The sequence below is a fragment of the Camelus ferus genome, chromosome 4 (assembly GCF_009834535.1).
Source record: "Camelus ferus isolate YT-003-E chromosome 4, BCGSAC_Cfer_1.0, whole genome shotgun sequence".
NCBI classification, from domain to species: domain Eukaryota; kingdom Metazoa; phylum Chordata; class Mammalia; order Artiodactyla; family Camelidae; genus Camelus; species Camelus ferus.
This window is the reverse complement of record NC_045699.1, coordinates 17,698,434-17,711,498: the sequence shown is the minus strand read 5'-3', so window position 1 is coordinate 17,711,498 and position 13,065 is coordinate 17,698,434. Positions and strand designations below refer to the sequence as shown.

The 13,065-nt window shown below is 37.2% G+C and overlaps 1 protein-coding gene across 1 annotated transcript in view; it reads left to right on the top strand.

The window, feature by feature from the left end:
- FOCAD (focadhesin) overlaps positions 1 to 13,065 on the top strand; it is a 237,411-nt gene that overhangs the window by 201,772 nt on the left and 22,574 nt on the right. Inside the window, 4 exon segments of the mRNA XM_006180373.3 lie at positions 21 to 98; positions 747 to 818; positions 2,086 to 2,188; positions 4,054 to 4,134. Coding sequence (XP_006180435.2) covers positions 21 to 98; positions 747 to 818; positions 2,086 to 2,188; positions 4,054 to 4,134 — 334 coding nt within the window.

The window sequence follows — 13,065 nt, the reverse complement described above, 5'->3', positions numbered from 1 at the left end:
CTCTGATTCTTTGTTTTCAGGGCTCTCCCACAATGCTTTGTTTGGCAGCTCTTCATGGCATGGTGGCATTGGTAGGCTCTGAAGGGGAGATAATGCAGGTAAAAAAAAGGGGGGTTGGGGTGGAGGAAGAAACCTAAATGTGTACATAGTCACAACCAGAAGAGATACCCAGGATTTCAGTACGCTAAGGAAATGATTACACTGGACTTTCTCCCGCCTTTATGTATGGAAAATTGCTCTGGCCAAGCATTCTTTCTATAGAGATTTGTTCCTTATTTTATTTGGTTTGTAGGAAATTAAACCTAGTCAACTTACATACTTTTCACAAAGTTCTCTGCCTGAGAGAAGTGATTAGGTCATAAATTTCAGACATCATTCATAAGAAACTCCATTTTGCATCTGTAATGTTTAAGTTTATATCATGTAATTAGGCTTCCACTTTAAAATGTTTTCCACAGTGGACATATATTTGTGTAAACTTACAAATAATTCTAAGGAGTTCCTTTGTTCATACAGTGAAGGTTTGTTAAGTGACTGCTACTTGCCGCACTGAACTGGTGCTAGGAAGTCAGTGATTAAATAAAACATGGGTCCTGCCCTCAGGGAGCTCAAAGCTTTTGTTTTTGAAATGTAAGGACATAGTGATAAAGTATTCCAATGCTTAGATGATGATAGCTCATACACTGGGACATCATTATTTACTTTTTGTGGGGATGTGGGGCGGGTATTTCTCCTTTTCCCTTCAGCTGAAATCAGAAGCCATCCAGTCCTCTCATTTTCAAGGCAGACTTAACGAAGTCATCCGAACTTTAACTCAGGTGAGAAGACGAATTTAAAATCCTTCAGTAAGAAAACAGATACTCCCCTTTGTTGTCTTTTTCCTCTTTTATGGTACAAACTGTTAGAGTTAGAAAATGGGAAGATCTCTGGTTATTCATGGTCAGTTCAAGGGGCATTTGAGAAAGGTTTATGGCCTTGCATTCGCTGACCAACATGCACTCTTCTGGAGAAAAAAGAAAATTGGCATTTTTGAGTTAATTTAAGTTGGCAGTGGTTTCCCTTAAAAATTAGAACCTGATCCTGCTAAGAACATCAGGCCCTCAGGACAAGGCAGAATGGAAGACAATCAAAGGGCAGGGTAGATACCTAAGTAGAATGGTCAAGAGGCAGTAGTTCAGATGTCACTGGATAAAGTATTTGGGTACATCCTTGTCAGCGCTATCCTTGCTAAAAAACAAATATGTTCGTCTGCTGAGAATTTTATATTTTAAGATTTTTATTTAAAAAAATTAGGATGTTCATTTCATAAACTTTGAAAGTACAGAATGAAAGAAGCTGAAAAAATATCACTGATGGTCCTCCCAGCCTGAAGCAGCAGCTGCTGATATTTGGTCATATTTCTTTTTAAAGTATTCTTATTTTCTTTGCATAGTTGTATTCTTACCGTATATAGAACTTTGTATCCTAAGCTTTTCACTTGGCATACTTGTTTCCATTCTTACAAAATATAGCTGGTTATAATACCCACCACTTAAAGAAGTTGTAGTAATACATGCCTTTAAAAGCCAATGTAAATCTCTGACCAGAAGAAACTCTCTTTTGCATATATGAATATAAATATTCTCAAAGAATTCCACTGAAACTTAAGCTGTTGTAACTTGGGGGAAAATCTGTAAACGATAAAACAGTAATAGAGCATTATTTAAAGAAGAGAACAAAATAGTATCTCCTTCCACTTTTAAAGTTACTTTAGTCTTAAGCGACTGTCACCTCTTTTTACTTTTTGAGTTTTCTTTTCCCATTTTTTGAAAATTCATTTAGACCAGTCTGACTCAGTGAAACCACTAGTACCTATCATGACTGATAGATTTGATTCATTCATTCATTTATTCATTCAGCAACTGTTGATCACTTCTGTGTCCCACGTTTAGTATACTAAACAGGTGCTAGTCCATCTTGTCATAGAACTTCTCATTACCAGCCAACTATCACCTCATAAAAGATTAGTGACCTTCTCTGAGTGGCCTTTTCCTGAATGGAATTTGGATCTTGCCCCATCATTGAACTGTTACATTTCCTCCACAGGTCATCAGTGTGTCTGGGGTGATTGGTCTTCAGTCAAATGCAGTCTGGCTTCTAGGACATCTTCACCTGTCTACACTGTCCTCAAATCAAAGTAGAACCTCGGGTAAGGCTGGAGTCATAGAACACTGGAGCTGGAAGGAGGGATTGCTGTCGTGGGGCCATGTGCTTTGTTAAGAGCGTTCATTTTCACAGCCACCCTCAGCAGTGGGTATTACTGTCCTCGTTTTACATCAGAGGAACATGGGCTGTGGAGAGGTCTCCTGACTTGCCCAGGGTCACATGGAAGTAAGTGGCAGATGTGAGGCTGGAACTCAGATCCGTCAGCTGCCAAAACCCACGCTCTCTTCACTCTTCCTTTGCCTTCCTTAGCGATCAGTTTAGACACTGAGTCTCACCCCATATTTTCCAAATGAAGAACCCAAGGTTCAAAAGGATTACTTGACATACAAGTTTAGTGAGAAATCCAGAAACTAGGTATCCAATCCTGGAAGCTTGGAACAGAGTTCTTTTTATTTTATGAGATGTAATCATAGTTTGTATAATATTCATATTTCATTAAAAGACTCTTCATACGAGGCTGGAGTTCTTCTGGCCCTTGCTTTTAAGAAAGTAATGGGGTAAGTACTTTTAAAGATGTACAGCTCTTCGGCCTTGGAATTAAAATCATAGGTCTTAACACAACAAGGCTTTTTCTATTTCCAGCTTTTTAACAAAAGCAATAAAAATGTTTGCAATTCTCACGTGCTTAATTTATATTTGTACTTGGAGATTTTCTGGGGAAGGCATCACTGTAATGCACTGGGACCTATGTCTGCTCCTTGCTCTTTACTGAATTTTGACTACTGGCTCTCTTGGACCCAGGCCAGAGAGGTTTAGGTACCAAAGATGCATCATTAAAACCTAGTTTCACATGTCCCCTGACAGACCACGTTACTGTGAACATGGGCCAGTGTAATCACTGTCTCCCTCACTTTCAGTCACCCTTTAGCTACGGAAACAGGACATTGTTCCACAGCGTTCCCAACGTCGTGAACTCTAGACAACTGGAAGCTGTCATATTAAAATAGGAAAAAACACTTAGTCATATTAGAAACCCTCAGTAATGCTATTTTTGAAGGGCAGCACTCTCACAATGTCCTGGAAAAATGACATGTTTATGTCAGGCTTTTGCTTTTTTGACAAAGGCTTTTAATTGTTATGGGGAAGCTGGTCTGGCCCACATGGACTCAAGTCAGATTGTAGTGAATCATCCTACACCCAGGTTCTTTGGAGCCAAATGACTGTGTGTCTGGAAAAGTACAGCTACTTGTTTCTGATGGAATTTTCCAACTGAGCCATTTATCGTAGTAAAAACCATCTCATGAAACAATTATGGGGTACTGGGAGGAAAAGAATCTAGGGAACGCCCAGGACTCAACTAGCATAAATGTCACTGCTCCACTGTTCCAGCTCAGCAGACATAGCTGGTTATGTTCACGTGCTGGTCACATAGAGGTCCCTGCCTTCTGAAGTAAGAGACAGGCTGCTGTTAATACTGTTTGACATATTTCCATGGTTCATATATCTGATTCAGGATGCCCTGAGAGCCCATAGAATGGTGGTCTCCGCCTAGAAGCCCAGCAGACTCCTTGCTGACTCTGAGGAGGTCACTGAATAGAGGCTTATTGAATTGCCAAAGTGGAAAAAAAAATTTTAACCACTTCAGTAAAATTTTCATCCTCTGTGGTTTTTCAGCCTCCTCTAGATTTACCACCATTTTGGGTTTGCTTGCATAGCCTAAGTGATTATTTCAAGGCCAGTCAATTAATCTAATAGAATTAGTTGCAACCACAGAGTATTGTTCTGAGATTAATGGCATAAACATCTCCGCTTTGTCTCTAGGTTGATGTGGCAGCATGAGATCATTATCTTTCCTTCATTAGTCCCGCCAAGTTCACTGGTTAATTTGATCATTTTCTGTCTCCACAGTTCCGACTGACTACAGCTATTTGCCTGAAAGCAGTTTTATTAGAGCAGCCATTGGCTTCTTCATTACAGGAGGGAAAAAAGGCAAGTGAGCACATTTCTTGAATTCTATCATTCTTTCTACCTGTTAAGTTTATGTGCCCTAAGCTTGCTTCTGTAGAATAAAGCAGCAGAAATCTGAAGGAGTGAATAGTTTCTCCTGCTAGAGCATCTTTGCACCAGAGATGACATGGAGACCAACTACAATAAGTGGTACATAAACATACACACTGTGTAGTCTCTCGGAATCACATGGGGAGCATGTGACACCTTGGTCTTCCTTGGCCCTTTCGAAAGTGTGAGCACACATTACTTTCCTCATCAGTTTCAAGTGAGTGTGTGAGTTTGACCTGGAAAGAGAACACACACCTGGATGCAGTTGGTGTTCCAGGACCAGACTTGAAAGTAGGTCTTCTCCCTGAACCTTGTGTGATCACTGTGTTGTTGGGGTCACTGGCTCTAGTTCTTAATTTCAGCTTGTGTTCTTTTTCTCTGCAACATTTGTCCTTTTGTGATTCTTTGTTGCGGCCACCGCATTAGAGCACAAGCAACCTGAAGACCGAGATTGAGTGCCTTCTGTTTGTAACTGGAGCCAAAGTAATGCCACATAAGTTATTAAATAGATGCTCTTTAATGATACACACCTACCATTTCATGCTCTGAGGGAAAAACTGATCCAAACTGAACATGTCCTGGCTTAGGAACCCAGTTTAATGTAATATTTTTTTATTGTTGTCTGCTAGTTTCATTCTTCCTTGGGCTGGTTATGTCAGTCTGGGCAAAACCAGTGCCTGTATTACAAGACCATCCCAATTTTAGGGGAAAAAAATATTTTTAAACAAATCAAGACATTAGAGGAAGCAAGTTTGATTAATGAAGGTCATAGAAGAACAAAATCTTACCATTGGAAGGGACATTAAAGGTCATGTCTGTTGTCTGATTTCCCACTAGGTACATTAATCCTTGGAGCTTCCAGATTATAAACTACTTTCATAGTTTAGAGATGAATTCCCTTAGTTTCTGGAGTTCTAGAAATTGTGCTATTATCCTAGGGTCATGAGTTAGTATAATCTGCTTTTGCACATCCTCAGTAAAAATTGGTACAAGGTTATGTCATTGTGGTACAAGATATGTTTATATATGAACATGTTATATATTACACATAATATGGAGTTAATTGTCTATATTGCCATAAATTAAGTCTGCTTGAAGTAGATTCCATAATGGAAATGTCTTCATTAGTAAGAAATTGAAGTTTTACTAGAGGAACATCTAAAATTTCCATGGCTAGAATAATTCTAGGAATAAATATTTTTGCTCTTTTTTTTGTTAACTTGCTCACTGATACGTTAAAAAGATTTTAAATGATACTGTGAGATATTTCCATGAGAAATAACATTAAAATTCTTAAGACCAAATTAAAGATAGACTTCTTCTTTTCTAGTGAATAAAATGTCCTTTTGGCTCCTTAGATCCATATTTCTTGGCAGAAATTAATTTTCTCTGAATCTTGCAAGAAATTCTTGGTTAAATGTAACATTTTTATGATTACGCAGTCATGGCACAACAGGAAATATTCTGCTCTAAAACTGAAAAATCAGGTGGAATTGACATCAGAAACATATGTACACTCCTACTGAAATCTGTTTTAAAACAAATAAATGAAGTATTTAAGAATGCCATAGAACCAATCAGATTTTTGGCATTTTCAGGTTGTGGGAGAGGGCTGCCTTCTTGTCAGGTTTGCAGACTAGATTCAGAGAAAAATCTATTCAGCCTTACACATTACTAATGATGACCCCAGAGGAGTGGGGGCCGTGGGAGGCTGACCTCCGCCTCGGAAGCCCATTTACAAAAACAAAACCAGACCCTGCTCTATGGGTTTAAATGGGATGGCCAAATGCGGAGGTGTGCATGCAAACGAGTGTTTTCTTCTTCAATATGCCCAGCTCATTTGAATTTTAATAACTCCCTTCTGAAGCAGCTTTTGAGTTTAAATGTCTGGATGTCACTCACTAGAGCCCAGAGGGGCTGCTGATAGGAAGGATGACAACTTTGGTGAGCTCTTTTGAGGAAGAAATGGCTTGAGAGAATAAAGATCATGCAGAAGAGAAAAACTTGAGGGATGGCATGGCTTCCTTGCCTCTCTGTGCAATTTAATAACTCGTGAGAGGAAGAAAAATGTGATGAGTTATCCCTGATCCACACTTATGTCAGGATGAGATTGGACATCATGATCTCTGTTCTAGCCAATCAGATTTGACATAGTGAATATAATAATCTGCTTTCTAATATTTAGGGCTTTTCTTGTTTAGATACTCACTTTAATACTCATAGAGCATACCAGATGTTCATAGTATCCATGCCTTCATACAAACCTACATTTAAAAACCACACCAAATAGATGAAATTCCATCTAGTTTTGTAAGACTTCAGTTAATAGCTTTGAATATAACTTTTTTTTGGCCATACCCTATAAGATTTTCTTTTCTTCCCTAATAACCCTGGCCTTCCTTTAGCAGATCTCTTATTCCTTAACCTTTGTCATCATCATAATCTGTTCCTATGGATATTTTTTGGCTGTGCTAAGCTTAAAATTTGCTTATAGTCTGATTTCTCTTATCGTGGAATTATTTTTTCCTCTTAAGGGCCTCTAAATTTTGACTTTTAGTATTCTTTTCTATTCAAATAATCATTTATTTTTGATGATAACATTAGATATTTCTACCTAATAATTCAGGATTATTTTTCTTATTGTGTTGCTGGGGAATGTGACTTTCTAAGCTTTTATTTTTCTATTAGGCTTTAAAGTTTACAATAAGAAGTATTACTTGAGGAAAGTATATTTAAATCCTTATAATAAAGTCATTATGAATGGCATTTCTTTCTTGATATGAATTCATTGGTCAGTGATTTGAGTGTATAAGTATTGGGCTGACGCATAAACCATACATCGGTATATTCTCAAGTGATCACGTCTGGACTCTTAGCATGAGATATAATTGTTGATGAGTCTGGCCAAAAGAGCAGAATTGGGCAGTGCATGTATATCTCAGTGGTAGAGTGCATGCTTAGCATGCTCTAGGTCCTGGGTTCAATCCCTAGCAGCTCCGTTAAAAAACAACAACAACAACAAAAAAAAGCAGAATTAGTGAACTCCGAGTGTACAATAAATGATTTGAGAAAGCTGTCCTATTTTTCTGATGAAATTTTGGAGTTGGTTGCCAAAAGAGTGTTTCAGTATTTTAATTTAGTCATAGTTTACCTCTACAATTCTTTAAAAAAATATTACTGGAAGCAAGTACATTTGTATAACACTAAGTTCAAAAATGGTATAAAGAAGAAGAAAAAGAACCCCTGATAATCTCACCACCTGGATAGAGAGAGCCTCAATACATATTGTAGTATATGACCTAGATGTGTGTGTTATTGAGTCATAAAATGTGTATCATTTTATTGTCTGTGTTTTTTAAATTTAACAAGTTTCCATGTAAGTGGACATAATCACCACTCATCTCCTGCAGAAGGAGGGTTGTGGAAGTATGAAAAGAATTCTTGCATCACTTTCTGAACAGTTGTTAATAGGATATGTTTGGGAAGGACTTGATTTCTATTTTTTGTTGTAAAAACCATGAAAATATCTGAAAGGGAAAAGTCACCAATTATCCCATGACTTTCTAACAACTATTATCATTTTTGAATTTTACTCTTTAATTTGTTGACTTTATGCACACACAATTTTCACATATCCCAGTATACCTATACTTTGCATTTTTTAACTTAATATTATAAACATTTCCCTATATTTCATGTATCTCCATAATTATTATTTTTGAGTGATCAACTGTAGAATATTCTATCGGGTTGATGAATCATAATTAACCATTTCCCTATTGGTCATTTAAAAACTTTCCATTATAGAGAACATCTTTATGCACGTAGCTTTCTGTCTTCTTCACATAGCTTTCCTTAGGCTAAATTCTCAGCAGTTCATTAGTGGGCAAGAGTCTGAGGATTTGATGACTATAGGGATGGCATGGCCTTGTTGCTCTTCAGAAGAATTGTACCAGATTTAGGTACCTCAGTCCTGTATGAAAATGCGAAGCAGTGTATCAGAGAGGTTAAAAGCCTGGGAGCCAGACCGCCGGAGTTCATATCCCACCTACTCCACTTGCCGGCTGTGTCACTTCAGGCAAGCTGCTTAAGTCTCTAAGCCTCAATTGATTCTGTAAAGTGGAGAAAATAATTGAATCTTCTTTCTAGAGTTTTTGTAAGGATTATGAGTTTATGAGTCACTTTATGTAACAGTGCTTAGAAAACAAAGAATAAACCCTTTCTAGGTATCATATTACAAAGCAAACCGTCATATAGATAAACAAATGACTACAATAAAAACCAGGCAAAAAATGACTACTATAAAATGATACCTTAAGTCTGCTTTAATTTGCATTCATTGCCAGAAGCAATGAAGATTGTTGTATGCATTTACAATTTGAGATGTGGTTTCTTTAAAAATCTTTTAAACTTTTTATTTTAAAATAATTTAAAACTGGTTGGGGGGGTATATAGCTCAGTGGTAGAATGCATGCTTGTCATGTGCGAGGTTCTGGGTTCAATCTCCCCTACCTCCATTAAAATAAACAAACAAACAAACAAACAAACCTAATTACCCGTCCCAAATCAAAAGCAAAAAAATTAAAGGTTTAAATTTTTTTAATAAAATTTTAAAAATAAAATAATTTAAAACTTACAAAAAAGTGAAAACAGCCAGAGACCTTTTATATTTCTTTCACCTAGAGACCCTATTCAGGTTTCATTTGACAGTCCAGATGGTGTCTTTAGCAGAACAAGAATTTAATCCAGAATGTCACAGTGCACTTACTTGTCATCTCTTCAATCCCCTTCAGTCTGGAACGTTGCCTCAGTAGTTCTTAGGCAAGAATATGACAGGTGTGGAGCCCTGCTCTTCTCGCTATGTCCCGTCAGGAGGTCCCTGGTGTCTACCTTCCTCCACCGGTGATGTTACTTTTGATCATTGGATAAGGTGGTATCTTCCAGGTTTCTCCTCTGTAAAGTTTCTTCTTTCCCTTTATCATCAAGAAATATTTTGTGTGGAGATGTTTTGAAACTTTACAAATATCCCATTTTCATCCTATTTTCACTCATTAGTTTTGGTATCCATTAATGTTTTCTTGCCTGAATTAATTATTACTACGATCATTGCCAAAAGGTGATTCTTAAAGTTCCATTATTCCATTTACGTTTTTCAGTAGTCATTTTCCTATAAGGAAAAGCTGCCTCCTCCCTCTCTTTCTTGCTTCCTTCCTTCCTTCCCTTCTTTCCTTTCTCCTTCCTTTCCTGTTCTTTCTTTCTTTCATTCTTTCTTTTAATATGGATTACTAAACTCCTATTGTATTTAATTATTTATTATTCATTATTTTGATTCTCAAATTGTTCCAGGTTAGATCAGTAAGAGCCTCTTTAAGTTGACTCTTGAGTCCTTTTGTGACATGACCTCATCATTCTTTGAGTACTTCCTTTTCTTTGTGGGACACAGAGTTGTTCTAGGTTCATCTTGTATTATCCTCAGCCCTATAATAGCCAGGTAACTCAAGTTTCTTTTGGTGGAGAATGATATTAAAAGCCAAGATCTGGGTACAAATCATTTCATTGCTACTGGGGCAATCACTGCTCCCAGGCCCTTTCAGTGGACTTTAGGAAATCCTCTCTCTCTCTCTCTCTCTCATATGTCTATATTTATCACTGTATCTACCTATATACATTGAAAACCATGAGTTCACACCAGTATCTCCAGTTCAGCATCACAGGGTTCACTCTGCATTTCCCTCTTCATATTTGTAACTTTCTTCTCTGACTAAAAAACCTGGCTCCCAGTATTCTCAATATATTTGCCACAGCCCTGCTAAAGCTACCTTTCTCTCTCTCAGGCCCTGATTTCTGTTGGGCTTGGCAGCCTTCCTGGTGCTAAGGGGCTCAGGGATGTTTTTGTTTCTGATAATGCTGAATGTTATTGAAGTACTTGGTCTTAAGACAGAACATTCTACCAACTCTTAGTATCTAACTGATGTATCAGAATCAGCAACTATTTTCGACAGCTGTCTTGATTGTAGAGTGGTTTCTGGCAAGGTGCGAAGCATCTCTTAGTCCCCACAAATATGCCATGCTGTCATTATCTGTACCTGTGTTTTCTAAGGACTTTGTCTAGAAAAATCCTACTCATCCTTTCCATCTTCTTTTGTTTTGTTTTTGTTTTTTTGGTCTTTCCATATTGTTTTAAACATCCTTTCCTCAGTGGGGGATGCGGGAGGATTCCCTGATGTTTCTTGATTAGTACAAATTTTTTTTGAGAGAAATTATTTAAAATCTGTTATGGTAATGCGCTTGTCCATATCTACTTACAGTGGCAGCAATTGTTGCTTTTATATATTTTAAGGCTATATTTTATTTTTTATTTATTCTATTTTATTTTATTTTTTATTTATTTATTTTTCCCCCTAACAGGGGCACTGTGGATTAAACCCAGGACCTTGTGCACAGCAAGCACTGAGCTATACCCCTACCGCCCAGATTCTTATGTGATATTTTCCTTTATGTTTTTCATAGTACTTTACATATGTGTAATTATATGCTTAATTATTTCTGATTCTTTGTTTAAAGTCTATCTTCCACTTGGACTGTAATTTCCTCACGGGCAGGAAGAACAGCTGTATTTTATCCTAAATGCTTAGTACAGAGTACTTGGCACATATAGTTTTCAAATATTTGTTGATCTACTGCTTTAATCATATATATATATATATAACATACATCTATGATATTGCTTCTAAACGACGTGAAAGATGAAGAAGGTAAAGATATATCCACACTGCACAAGCGACATGCTGGTGATGGGGAATAGACACGCCAGCGGCTGCTAGCCGTCTTGTTACCAGACTTTACCTATAGGGGTTACACATGTGCATTGTGGCGTTGATCCTCCGTGTAGCCAAAGTATGTGTGATAATGGGTCCTGTTGTAATGCATTATGTTGGGATATGCATGCCATTTATATCAGGGTTCTTTGAGGCTGTCAACTGGATGAGGGATTTAAAGCAACTTTGTATCTGGATTTTTAAAACATCTGGATCCTTTTAACAAGTATGGTTAGGCCTTCTCAGTTCCAAATCCATTGTCTATAAAGCATTCCTGTATTTCTTTTTATCTAGGGCACTTGTTTGAAAACTGGGATAAATTCTTGGTTGCGGTGTATAATTCTTTTTATACATTGTTTGATTTAATTTGCTAATATTTTGTTGAAGACTTTTACATCTATGTTCATAAGAGATATTGGTCTGTAGTTTTCTTACATCTCTGACTGGTTTTGGTATTAGGGTAATGCTGTCCTCATGGAATGAGTTAGGAAGTATTCCTTCTGCTTTTATCTTCTTAAAGATATTGAAGAGAATTGGTATAATTTCTTCCTTAAATGTTGGGTAGAATTCACAAGCGAACCCATCTTGGCCTGTTGCTTTCTGTTTTGGAAGGTTATTAATTATTGATTCAGTTTTAAAATAGATGTAGGTCTATTCTATTTCTTCTTGTGTGAGTTTTGGCAGATTGTGTCTTTCAAAGAATTGGTCCATTTCCTCTTGGTTATCAGAGTTGTGGGCACTGGAGTTGTCCACACAGAGGCTCCAGCATTTTATCAAGTACAGCTGAGGTTTTCCTACCCCATCACTGTTCCTGCAGCATTTTCTACTCATGAGCCTCTGCTCTGGTAAGCCACAACTCCCTGTATTCATCTCTCTGTCTCTCCAGACTTGGGGGCAGCAGTTTGGCCTGTGTTCTTCTCAGTCTGTTCAGCTTTTTACATGTTAGGGCAGAGTGGCCACTTCCAAGCTCCTTACGTGCAAAACTGGAAACCAAAATTCTCTTTTTTTTTCAACTTTTTTAATTATAAAAAACATATAACATAAAATTTACCATCTTAACCATTTTAAAGTATACAGGTCAGTAGTGTTAACTACATTCACACCGTTGTGAAACCAATCTCTGGAACTTTTTTATCTCACAAAACTGAAACTCTGTACCCATTAAACAATACCTACCCATTCTCCCTTCCCTGACCCCTGGTAACCACCATTCTGCTTTCCATTTCTACTGACTACTTTAGATGCCAGAGATAAAGAGAATCATACAATATTGGTCTTATTGTGACTGGCTTATTTCACTTATCGTAGTGTCCTGAAGATTAAGGACATGTTGTAGCATATGACAGGATTTCTTCTCTTTCTAAAAGTTGAATACTATTTCATTGTATGTATATATTACATTCTGTTTATCCATTTATCTTTTGATGGACATTTGGGTTGCTTCCACCTCTTGGCTATTGTGAATAGTGCTGCTACGAACAGGGGCATACAATACCTCTTCAAAACCCTGCTTTCAATTCTTTTGGAAGTGGGATGGCTGGGTCATAAGGTAGGTCTGTTTTTAATTTTTTGAGAAGCCATCATACTGTTTTCCATAGCGGTTCTACCACTTTATAATCCCACGAGGATTCCAATTTCTCCACATTGTCATCAACACTTCTTGTTTATTTTCTTCTTTTTCTTTTCTTTCTTTTTTTCTTTAATAGTAGCTATCCTAAAAAATGTGAGGTGATATCTTATTGTGATTTTGATTTTGATTTCTCTCATGATTAGTAATGTTGAGTATCTTTCCATATCTTTGTTGGCCATTTGTGTATCATCTTTGGAAAAATGTCTGTTCAAACTATTTGCCCATGTTTATATGTTTCTTCTTTTCCTTATGCTTCTCCTTTCTTTAGCTGTTTTACCTTTTGTTGACTCTGCTTCTGGTTCTGCTTCCCCCTGTTTTTCAACTTGTACTAAATTTTCTACTTATCTTGCTTTCTCTGCATGTGCTGTTACTTTTTCCTGTACTCCATTTTGTAGCTGTTCTTCCTGTTGCTGA